The following is a 12520-nucleotide window of genomic DNA, read 5'->3' on the forward strand; positions in this document are numbered from 1 at the left end:
GCCTACGTGACTCTTGTCATCTGCCCTGCTTGCTGTATGCTACATAAGCCTGCTTTTCACTTGGTGCAAAAAGAGAAGGACTTGGACTTGCATGCAGGACTAGCACTAGAACTTAGATGGGCTAGGATTCAGATTCCTGCAGTCCACAGTCCCCCTGAGCCCAGAGCTCTTGGGCCCAGGGGATGTAGCACCAGTTCAGAGGAGATAGCTACTGCTTTAGACCCAGTGTGTTTTAGATGGCCTCAGATGTACCTTAACTGCTGAGCTACCAGATTTACCATCTCTCTTTTGCAATGACTGTAAAAGTCTGATGCCATTTTTAAGAAATACATTCAGATCTTCATGTGTCGTCTCTGCCATCATTTCTTCGCCTACGCCTTGTCGACCTGACTACGACCCTGTTTCTCCCACGGGTTAAGGGAGGCCCAGATCGGCCGGCCGGCCGGCCTGCGGCATCTTTAAAAACATATCTGGGGCTGGAGAGATGACTCAGTGGTTAAGAGCACTGGCAGCTCTTTCAGAAGTCCTGAGTTCAATTCTTCATGGTGGCTCACAACTGTATGTAACTCACACCCTCCCACAGACTGACATTCATGCTGTGTTTTGTCACATTGTGGGGTTGGTATTTGTCACACAACTGAAAACTACCTGACAGTTAATATTGTGTTGTAGGGCCACATTGGTTGGCATTTCCAGTTCAGTGGCTTTGTCTTTAAGATAAATCATTTAATATTGGTCTAGATGTTTCCATAAACTGATTGACATTTTTGTCCTGTTTTTTTAGTTTCTGGAACTAATGCATGCAAAATATCATGAGAAAGCTGCAGAGAAGGGGGTTTACATCATTGGGAGCAGTGGCTTTGACTCCATCCCAGCAGATCTAGGAGTGCTGTACACCAGAAACAAGATGAACGGTAATGACTGGTCCACAGGGTTTCATCAGCATGACTGGGCCAGCACTCTCGATACCTTGAGCTGCATCCCTAGCCATGTTATATATGTTTAAACAGCTTTAAGTATTGCTTTGTTTATTTGTTTTTTTGTTTTTTTGGTTTTTTTGGTTTTTGGTTTTTTTTTTGGTTTTTCAAGACAGGGTTTCTCTGTGTAACCCTGGCTATTCTGGAACTCACTCTGTAGACCAGGCTGGCCTTGAACTCAGAAATCTGCTTGCCTCTGCCTCCCAACTGCTGGGATTAAAGGCGTGCGCTACCACCGCCCGGCTTGGTTTGGTTTTTTTGTGGTGCTGGAATTTGAACTTAGGGCCTTGGACATGCTAGACAAGAGCTCTACCACTGAGCCCCATTCCCAGCCTGTGTTTAAGGCACCACAAGGAGTGTTGTTTTTTCTGAACATTTGTAGTAAATTTCAGTTGTTCCTGAGAAGTCCTTGAAAGCGATTGCGGTAAGGCACTTCCTCTGAGTGCTGTGACTTCCTTTCAGGATGAGGAGGCCGAAGATGAGGAGGCCCAGGATGAGGAGGATGAGGAGGCCCAGGATGAGGAAGATGAGGAGGCCCAGGATGAGGTGGCCCAGGATGAGGAGGATGAGGAGGCCCAGGATGAGGAGGCCGAGGAGGCTCAGGATGAGGAGGCCCAGGATGAGGAGGATGAGGAGGCCCAGGATGAGGAGAATGAGGAGGCCCAGGATGAGGAGGATGAGGAGGCCCAGGATGAGGAGGATGAGGAGGCCCAGGATAAGGAGGATGAGGAGGCCGAGCTGTTATCTTTCTAGAGAAGACTCTTAGCTCTGATAGTTTAAATACTCAGGAGCGCTTGTCAGCATGGCCAGTTAGTTATGCTAAACTCCTTCTGAGAGCTCACCTGGCCTGCCTTCAGTGTGTCTTGCTTTCTGGATAAAAACATAATAAAACTCTTGTCTGTGAAGATTTTCTGAAAATTTTGTAACTGTAAGCTTAATAAAAATGCCCTCACCTGAACTGGCATAGTTTAATTACTTGCCTTGGTTATATAGTCTAGGTTTCATCTGGTTTTACCTTTGACACTCTCTTATTTCTTCAGGTACTCTGACTGCTGTGGAGAGCTTCCTGACCGTAAACTCGGGACCTGAGGTCAGTTTCCTATTTACTTGTTGTTTCAAACTAATGTTAAAAGTATTTTGAAGCCAGGCAGTGGTGGCGCACACCTTTAGTCCCAGCACTTAGGAGGCAGAGGCAGGCAGATTTCTGAGTTCAAGGCCAGCCTGGTCTACAGAGTGAGTTCCAGGACAGCCAGGGCTATACAGAGAAACCCTATCTCGAAAAAAAAAAAATTTTAGAAGTGATGCGTGGCTCTTGAAAAAGATTTAAATTAAATTTTATATGCTTTTATATGCTTTTTAAATATTTTTAGTGTGAGAGTTGCTATGTTTAAGTTTAGAAAGTTAAGGTAGTGAGTTGCTTTGTTGTGTTAGAATGAATTACTATGGTCTACTTCTAAGACATTTATGTGTAATAAATGTCAGTCTAGAAGACTGTCACATTAGTGCCAGTCAGCATGAAAAAATACAGAGAAAGAGGAAAGAGCTTGCATTGGGGTAAATGGTGAATATAATTGAGCCAATGAGTGTTATTGCTGCCTAGTTGGCCATGAAAATTCATCTCAAGATTATTAATTACAGGATTATATCTTGCACAAATATAGGTGAGATGTAATAGCTCTAAGTTATTTGGTCTTATCTTTCAGTGATTACCGTAAGACGTGTTTACCTTGTGAACTATTTTCTCAGGGCTTGTGCATTCATGATGGAACCTGGAAGTCAGCAATTTATGGCTTTGGCGATAAGGGTAGTTTAAGAAAACTGCGGAGTGTATCATGTCTGAAACCTGTCCCAATTGTTGGCTCAAAGTTGAAAAGAAGGTATATGAATTTTAAACCTGTTCTTCACTATTTCTAGTCTATGTATTGCATGGCTATTGGTTGGCTATTAATGTGCTAGAAAAGCTTGAGTCGGGCCATGGTGGCTTACGCCTTTAATCCCAGCACTTGGGAGGCAGAGGCAGGCAGATTTCTGAGTTCGAGACCAGCCTGTTCTACAGAGTGAGTTCCAGGACAGCAAGGGCTACACAGAAAAACTATGTCTCAGAAAAAAAAAGCTTGAAGACTTTTGATAAGTGCAGAATTATTTCCAAAGTTAAATGTAATTAGCATATTAATACTATTTAAATACTTTGTATATTCACATACATAATATTTCTAAAAATGAATTTTATGATATCTCATTATAACTATCAAAATTATATTTCAAGCTGGGCAGTGGTGGCGCATGCCTTTAATCCCACCACTTGGGAGGCAGAGGCAGGTGGATTTCTGAGTTCGAGGCCAGCCTGGTCTACAGAGTGAGTTCCAGGACAGCCAGGGCTACATAGAGAAACCCTGTCTCGAGAAACAAACAAACAAACAAACAAACAAAAAATTACATTTCAGTTCAGTTTTTTATGATAAAGCTACATCTTAGACCAGGCAGTGTGGCACACGCCTTGAATTCCTCTGGAGGCAGAGGCAGGTGGATCTCTGAGTTTGAGGCCAGCCTGGTCTACAGAGCAAGTTCCAGGGCAGGCAGAGCTACACAGAGAAACCCTGGCTCTGAAAACCTAAACCAAAGGGGAAAAAATGATCATTTAATATAACCAACACAAATAGCCCTTATGTGTGAGAACTTAGACAGACAGGAGAGTTGCCTGTTAGGGCTGTTAGTGGTATTTAATTAAGTCAGTGTCTAGAGAAGCTGATGGGATCAAACACTGCGTGGAGGTGTCAGCAGTATGGGCAATACCAAAGCTTCCTTTGGGTGTGGGAATGGGAATAGAGGAAGAAGGATTGGAGACATTGAAACAAAGGCACACTCTTCCTCGTTACTAATCACTCCAAGAAAGGCTTCTGAGTTTTTAATTTAGAAGTTTGCCAGTCAATGTTGTGATCATTGTAATAATTGGAGGAAATGCAACATTTTCACGACTCTGTCTTACAGGTGGCCAATTAGCTATTGCAGAGAGCTAAACTCATATTCCATTCCTTTTTTGGGATCTGATATATCTGTCGTGAAAAGGACTCAGCGGTACTTACATGAAAATTTAGAGGACTCACCAGTAAGTAAACATGACATATCTTGATAAAGTGTATAATATTAGGTCACAGGTATGGTACTAACTAGCCTTGTGTGGGATTCAAACCTGGCCTGCTGCAGGATCAGCAGCCAGCGCCCAGCCATCTGCTCAGTGTTTCAGCTGCTAGAGCTCTGCTTCTGTAGTGGGTTTTGGAGATGTCTTCTCCCTACCCCGGCCTCCTTGCTCTCTCTGGAATACCAGGTCACTCCTTTTGGTAAATAGGTGCTCACACTGAGACTTTAAGACAAAACGATCTCAGGTTAAAAAGGTGGGGAATGAACTAGATGTAGTGGCTCATGCCTGTAACCTCAGCATTCAGGAGGCTGACGCAGGAAAATTACTGTAAGTTCAAGGCCAGCCTGGGCTCTATAGTAAGTCCAGGGCCTGTCTGGACTGTATAGTGAGCTTAAGACCAGTAGCCTAGGTTATAGAATGAGACCCCGCCTCAAAGGAAAGAAAGACATGGTGAAGTTTATTTTCTCTTACGGTAGAGGGAGAAATGATGTATTACTAGACTCAGAAAAATTTTGTGAGCTTTGGTGTTTAAGTGAACAAGCTAGTTGCCATTTGTAACAACTCCTTTAAAACCTAGGCTCCCAGTGTTGATTTCTGAATGGGTTCAGAACACAATGCAGTCTTTACATGGAAGCTCTTGGTTGAGTGCCGTGACTGAGGCTAAGTGCAGCTCAGCCGCAGCTGTCTGTAGGAGTAACCCTGCCTCCACCTTGTGCCTAGGTTCAGTATGCTGCTTACATAACAGTGGGAGGCATCACCTCCGTGATTAAGCTGATGTTTGCAGGACTTTTCTTTTTATTCTTTGTGAAGTTTAGCATTGGAAGACAACTTCTCATAAAAGTAAGTAAGCTTTTTATTAAATCTTTAGAAATACTTCTTGTACAGTTTTGACAATCTTATTGAAGTTTGTTTTTGCTGTTGTTGTTTTTCCTCTAGTTCCCATGGCTCTTTTCCTTTGGCTATTTTTCAAAACAAGGTCCAACACAAAAACAGGTAATGTTTGTTTCTGTGTGTTTGTTTACGCCAGGGCCTCTAATATAATGACTTGAACGTCTGTGGGGGAGCTTCTGAGCTGTCTCACGCTTTTCCTGGTCTGTCCACTTGCTGTGCTGAGCTTGCTCCTCTTTTTAGTCAGGAAAGGTTGCTGATCCCCTGGGATGGTGTTGCTGATCCCAGGGGTGGTGCTGCTCCCTCCCAGCAGCGCTCCTGGCAGGCACACATCCCCAGGTTGCCCTGTCTTCCCGAGCAGCTCTCATCCTGTGGACACTGGGGCTCGGTGTGCTGAGACCTCGCGCTCTTTCTCCTGAAGCTCTCTCCTGTAGTTTCTTTCTCCGTGGATAGCACTAGCATTTCTCCGTGGACAGCACTAGCATTTCTCCGTGGATAGCACTAGCATTTCTCCGTGGATAGCACTAGCATTTCTCCGTGGATAGCACTAGCATTTCTCCGTGGATAGCACTAGCATTTCTCCGTGGATAGCACTAGCATTTCTCCGTGGACAGCACTAGCATTTCTCCGTGGATAGCACTAGCATTTCTCCGTGGACAGCACTAGCATTTCTCCGTGGATAGCACTAGCATTTCTCCAACCAAAACAGGCATCGTTACAGGTTTCTCTCCACGTGCACCACACATGCCTTGGATCTGAACCAGTCTCTCTTTTTCACCTAATTACAAAATACACACCAAAAATTGTTATTGTTTCTAAATATCAAATGATATTAAGTATATTTGTATTTTTTGTGCAACCTCCACACTATTTCCAGAACTCTTATTATCTTTTAAAATGGCAACATACTCATTAAATAGCCACTCTCGTTGTCTGGTTCCTCCAGCCTCCCCACCCTGCCTCCGCTTCAGGAATTGCCATTTTATTTCCATCCCTTGATATTTCATATAAATGCAATGATAAAGTATCTGTTCTTTCAGGTCTGGCCTGCTTCTCTTAGCTATATGTCCTCAAGGTTCATTCAGGATATAACATGTTATTTATTTATTGATTAATTCACAATTAATATGCCAACTCTTTATTCAACTTTGAGTGGGTACAGATTATCTTCCAGCTTTTATCTGTTGTAAAAACATGCTGCTACGAACATGGACGTACAAATACCTATGAAAAATTCTGCTCTAGATATTTTTTTAGTTATACACTTAGAAGTAGAGGGCCTAGGTTACATATTAATTCTGTTATTAATTTTTTGAAGAACTGCTGTTTGATAAAACTGCACAATTTAACGCCCCCACTGCCCTCCAGTATTCCACTTTGTCCATAGCCACACAACCTAAAAAGATTCATTATTTTGAATGTATGTAAGCTACATATGTGTGCCCTGGAATTAGAGCTGTAGGCAGCTGTTAGATGAGGGATATGCTAGGAATAAACACAGGCCCTCTGCCAGGGCACAGTGCTCTTCCTCTGAGGGCCGCTCTGGACGCCACGCTGGCTCTCCTTACTTCATTCCTTCTTACAGGAGCCGTCTAATGGGTGAGCATTGGTGTTGTCACTGCCAGTTTAGTTTTACACTTCCCTGGTGGCTTCTGAAACTGAGCATGTTGTGTATCCTTGAAGAACTGTCTGTTTCCTCTGTCCATGTTCATTTGGGTAGAAGGTCTCTGTGTTTTCTAGATAGGCGGCTCTTATCAGGTGACGATTTGCAAATGTCTCCTGCTCTGTGTTACCTCTTTGATTACTTGCTTTGGTAGGCCCTTTCCTTTGGACTGAACCTTTCATAATGTTCATGTGTTTATAATCCATGTTCTGACTGCCGTCCAACAGATCTAACACACACACACTTTGGCCTTGGTAATTGCCTTGTTTAAGACACTTCTGACTCACTGCTTTGGGCCATGATTTTTGCAGAGATTCTGTGAATTAGAATCATATCTGAGCCTTTTTTTTTTCTAGTAGGCTTGGCCTGACCCACATTCTGATCAGTAGATCTGGAAAGGGACCCAAAAATACAGAGGAGTTCTCAGCTTCTAGAGAGAATCCCAAACTGATGACAGAGGAGTCCAGCCTGAGCAGTGGGGTATTCCAAGGCTTCCCAGTGATGCCCAAGCCCTGCCTGGTTAAGGTCACTGCTGTGGAGGCAGAAAGTTCCTACGTGGGTCTGGGTGATTTGTGTGTGCATCAATAGAGCATTGCTGGCATGGATTCCTGCCAGAGATCTGAGGCCGCCCTGGGCCCATCATGGTCTTGTTCTAGATGATATCATCTTATATCCACCTCTGATTACTTGGAGAAACAACTCAGAGACTGTGTTGAAAATAGTTCCAAAGACAGATGTTTGCCTAGCCTGAAAGGCTGCAGTATGACCACAAGTGTGTGTGTGACTTTGTCTACCCCTCCTGAATTATATTTTCCAGATACACCATCCTGCTGTGTCCCTCTTGCCTTTAATTGATGCATTCTTTTTTTTCTTCTGGAATTCCCTCTACTTTTTATTACACTTGTGTGTGTGTGTGTGTGTGTGTGTGTACATGACACAGCAAGTATAGGAGGCCAGAGGACACCCTGGTAGAGTTGGTTCTTTCCTTCTACCATGTGAGTTCCAGAGACTGAACTTAGGTGGTCAGGCTTGGCAACCTGTTAAAGTGTGTGTATTGCCAGGCATGGTAGCATACACTTGTTACTGATATTTTTGGGAAATCCTAGAAAGTTGCTATATGTTACTGGGGAAAAGAATCCCTCCTGGGGTTCTTAGTTTCACTAATGAAAATATTTAAGAACAGATTCAGAAGAAAGCTAAAGGATACATTTTTAAAATTCATGTCATAGCTGGGTGGTGGTGGTGCACGCCTTTAGTAAGTGTAATCCCAGCACTTGGGTGGCAGAGGCAGGCAGATTTCTGAGTTCGAGGCCAGCCTGGTCTACAGAGTGAGTTTCAGGACAGCCAGGGCTACACAGAGAAACCCTGTCTTAAAAAAAAAAAAAAAGAATTCATGTCATACACTTTAATCATATTCTTTCCTATCTTCCAAATTCTTTCCTATCTTCCAGCTCCTCCCAGGTCCTCCCTGCCTCCCTTCCCACTCAGCCTTATGTTCTTTCTCTTGCACCCTCTCAAAAAAAAAAAAAAAAAAAAAAAAAAGGACCAAAAAAATAGCAAGCAAAATAAAAAGGCGCCCCCACCCCAACCCTGGCACACACATAATGGAGTCTGTTTTATGTTAACCAGTTACTCCTGGGACTGCCTTGGAGTATGGCTGATATGCACGTGACACTCTGTTGTAGAAGACTGGCTTCCCTGCCACACTCTGCATCAGTATCAAATAACTTCCGAGTTAAGGTTGGACACTTGTGTCCACTTCCCTTCTCAGGGCTGGCTCTTTGTCTAGTTTAAACCTGTACAGGTCCCGTGTGTTCTGTCACTGTGTCTATGAGTTCATGTGTGGTTTAGTTCTGTTACATCTGGAAGACAGTGTTTCCTTGGAATAATCCACCCCACTGGCTTTTATGGTCTTTCCACCTCTTCTTCCACATAGGCCCTGAGCCCTGAGGGGAGGGATTTTAGGAAGCTGTTGAGTTTAGGACTGAGTGCTCCAGTGTCTCACTCTGCTCACTGACCAGTTGTAGGTCTCTCTGGATTCCCACCCACTGAAGGAAGGCTGAGGGAGGCACTGGTCTCTCCGCCATGGAGCTGGGTGAGGCTCGCTTGGTTTGTTTTTCGAGACAAGGTTTCTTGTATAGCCTGGCTGTCATGGAACTCACTCTGGAGATCAGGCTGGACTCGAACTCAGAGATCTGCCTGCCTTTGCCTCCTGAGTACTGGGATCAAAGGAGTGCTCCACCACCACCAAGCAAAATCAGTGCTTTTTAATAGAAGCAACTTGAGTGAAAATCTGCCATAGAATTCTGAGACCCATTAAAACAGATTAGGAGGGGATGGTGTCTTGTGAAATAGGACAACAGCGTCTGTTGGGTTCCGGACAGATACGACATTATTAAGCACACCTATTGCTTTTTCTTCCACAGATGGATGAGTCATCATTCACAATGACATTCTTTGGTCAAGGATACAGCCGTGGTGCATGTATTGAAAAGAACAAACCGAATATCAGAATCTGCACTCAAGTGAAGGGACCAGGTATTTTGTAAATGGCTTAGGATGTTTTCATGATAACTTAATAAATAATTCAAGTTTGATAATGGCAAGTTTCACTTATTATTAATAAAAAAGGTTAGCTGATATTTTTTTATCTGCTTCAGTCTCTTACTTAAATATTTACTTAAATAATTGAGTCAAATCTGTGGTCCAAAGTTTCCAATTTTGTGAAATATATAGATTCACACATATTTTATAAAGGAGCATAATAACTTTTGATAGGTTGGTAAAAGAATCCATTTCCCAAAAGACAGAAACTTTCAGAGCACTATGCAGAGACAAGCCCTCACATGAGCCTAATGTGAGGGGGGTTGCCACAGTCTCTGATCAGGACTCAAGCCAGATGACAGGCTTTTTGCATCACACTTCCTTTTCATATTACAACCTGGCCTTTACAGATAGTTTAACTGAGCTTCAATTATTTGACTGTAATGGACCTGCCAGTGCCTCACTGTATTGCAGACTTCTTAAGTTACTGGGCACAACCAGTTATTTTCTTTAATATACTAAGAGGTTTTTTTTGTTAAGTACATGAAGAAGGATCAGTTTAGACTGGCAGAAGCTAAGGTGAGAGTCCTCAGCACCAGCAGTTTAAACTTTGTTAGCACCTACCTGGGGGTGGCTGGCTCAGCCACTGCTTGGCGTTATGAGCTCAGACAAGGTGAAGCGGCCTCATCTGTAAAGTACAGATGGGATGTAAAGTGCAGTTGCTCACTGCGTGAATTTAGTACTTGGAACACTCAGTACAGAGAGTTCCTGACCATAGCACAGGTGGAGTGTCTGTGATCTGAAAACCAGACCATTTGAAGACCACCAGTTACACAAGTGGCAGATTCTGCTCCTGACCTCATGTCCTGGGTAATGTCAAATTGCAGGTATGCTCAAAACATCTTATAAAACTACCTCCAATCTCAGCATTTGGGAGAGAGGCGGGCAGATCTCTGTGAGTTCCAGGCTAGCCCTAGCTAGGCTACATATTGAGATCCCGTCTCATAAAAACAAAAAAATGAACCAAACAAAAAATTACCTTCAGGGTAATAATTTTAGAATGTGTGTATGTACACGTGTGTGAATATATTCCAATCTATGAACAAAACCAAACCTAGAAAGCACAGATGTCCCAAGCAGTTAGTGAAGGATGCTCTCCCTGAACTATATAAATGTCAGTTATTATCTTTGTTTTTAAGTGACCAGAGTATTTACTGAAAAAGGTTCTGTATACTCAGTGTTAGGCATGAGATGCACCACTGGTTTGGGGTGACGCCCACTTCATGAACCCTTTTCTCTGCCCACCCCTTTCTGCAGAGGCTGGCTACGTGGCTACTCCCATAGCCATGGTCCAGGCTGCCATGACCGTGCTGAACGACGCCTCTGACCTTCCAAAGGGGTAGGTTTGGCTGCTTCTAACGAAAAGGTGTCTTTTAACTGTGGGACATTTTAGCTAATTTTGAGTTCATTTTCAGTCTTGGGTCTATAACAAGTTTTTTTTAGGTTCGAAAAGTGTAGGTTAGAGCAATGTAAAGGGCAATTCCTATCTGCCTTTGGAGTCACCGAAGGTGAATGAGAATCGTGTGTGCTGGCTTCAGTTCTTTATAAAGGAGAAGAAAAGCTCAAGTCTGGAGCCTGGCCCCAGGAAGAGGCCCTTGTTGACTGTTTAGAGAGTTATCTAATCAGTGTCCATATGCCTGTGGAAGAGCCCTGGCTTCCAGGTGGGAACTGAGTCATGTGTTGCTCAGTGTTATGGAGTGTATCCTCTTACTGAGAGCATTTAGCTGGTCCTCTTAGAACTAAGCCAAGCTCATCAATGCAGAAGCCTGGGGATGAAATGCAAATTATACAAGTTGTGTGGAGTGACACCTAATTTAAAATTTCAAGTACTTGTCATTTAGCATTTTTTAAAATATTGGCTATTATAGTTATAGAAATGTATTTTCCTCAACTTTAAGTGGCTGAGTGAATCCAATTCATGTTTTTATTTAGGCCTTTTGAATGTGTGAGCTATGTGCTCATTTGCCTGGTTTTAGGAATGGAGCCAAAAGTAGCTGAGACAGAGTGAAGAATTGCTTTTCAGGAGTTGTGCTGTGATTGCTACTCCTGCAGAGGAGAGGGCCGGAGAAGAGCCATGTGCGTGCACTGTACAGGAGAGGGCCGGAGAAGAGCCATGTGCGTGCACTGTACAGGAGAGGGCCAGAGAAGAGCCATGTGCACTGTGCAGGAGAGGGCCGGAGAAGGGCCATGTGCGTGCACTGTGCAGGAGAGGGCCGGAGAAGGGCCATGTGCATGCACTGTACAGGAGAGGGCCAGAGAAGAGCCATGTGCACTGTGCAGGAGAGGGCCAGAGAAGAGCCATATGCGTGCACTGTACTCTCTCTTTCCTGTTTTACAGGGGCGGTGTCTTTACACCTGGAGCAGCTTTCTCCAGAACAAAGTTGATTGACAGACTCAACCAACATGGCATTGAATTTAGTGTCATTAGCAGCTCCGAAGTCTAAACATCTGAAGACTAACCAAACCATAAAATTCACAAAGAGCGTCTGTGGTTGATACGTGAAGTTCTTCTGTATGCCTGTCTGACTGGATGTGGACTGTCAAGTATAAAATATCTGTACATTAAAAGCAGGAAATTATACTATCTTATCCTAAACTTCATATCTCAGCTGTTTTTATGATTTTATTGCTTGTGAGAGAAAAGTAACCTTCTCCTTACCTTTTTACTGACAAGTGAACTGGAGGGTCAGATGGTGAAGAGCCCGTTTGTGTTGCTGACAGAGTTCCTTAGTGATGGAGCTTGGCTGCTGTTGCTGCAGGAGTAGCCTCTGCCCTCCCTGCCCTGGTGTTGTGGAATCTCACCGTCCTCTAAGTCCCTCTGCAGAGCATGTGAGCGTTTGCTAAGTGAAACTGTACCTTTTCTATTTCAGTCTCTTTCTCATCCATCTACTACATGCACTGATTTTTGGATTGTTTACCTCAGTTGAATAATAAAGGGTTATTAATTGAGTGACTTTCCCCCTTCTGGTTTGGCCTCGCATGTGTACTTTTGTACATTAGCACTACTTAGAGTGACCTGACATTTTTATTTGCAATAATTGAGCTAGTATAGCTTTCTCTCTCTCTCTCTCTCTTTTTTTTTTAGTGTAGCTTTCTGTTCCTGACTTTGTAACTGTGACTAGTCTTAAGCAAATGACTTTTAACTTTGTATTGATTTTTGACAACCTGAGCAGAATTTGTCAAATTGAGACATGTTTGGCATGGAAGTGGAATAAGGAGAAGAGCATTTCCTCTTGCAATATCACATAG

General features: G+C 43.4%; 1 protein-coding gene across 1 annotated transcript in view; it reads left to right on the forward strand.

Moving 5' to 3' along the window:
* The window catches only part of Sccpdh (saccharopine dehydrogenase (putative)), a 23338-nt gene extending 11118 nt beyond the window's left edge, over positions 1-12220 (forward strand). The window contains exons 4-12 of the mRNA XM_031391044.1: positions 785-914; positions 2018-2067; positions 2724-2854; positions 3966-4083; positions 4837-4956; positions 5053-5109; positions 9094-9205; positions 10529-10610; positions 11610-12220. Coding sequence (XP_031246904.1) covers positions 785-914; positions 2018-2067; positions 2724-2854; positions 3966-4083; positions 4837-4956; positions 5053-5109; positions 9094-9205; positions 10529-10610; positions 11610-11715 — 906 coding nt within the window. The 3' untranslated portion in view covers positions 11716-12220. The remainder of the gene's footprint in view (positions 1-784; positions 915-2017; positions 2068-2723; positions 2855-3965; positions 4084-4836; positions 4957-5052; positions 5110-9093; positions 9206-10528; positions 10611-11609) is intronic.
* Positions 12221-12520: the final 300 nt, after the last annotated feature.

This window comes from Mastomys coucha, unplaced genomic scaffold (genome assembly GCF_008632895.1).
Source record: "Mastomys coucha isolate ucsf_1 unplaced genomic scaffold, UCSF_Mcou_1 pScaffold1, whole genome shotgun sequence".
Classification (NCBI taxonomy): Eukaryota; Metazoa; Chordata; class Mammalia; order Rodentia; family Muridae; genus Mastomys; species Mastomys coucha.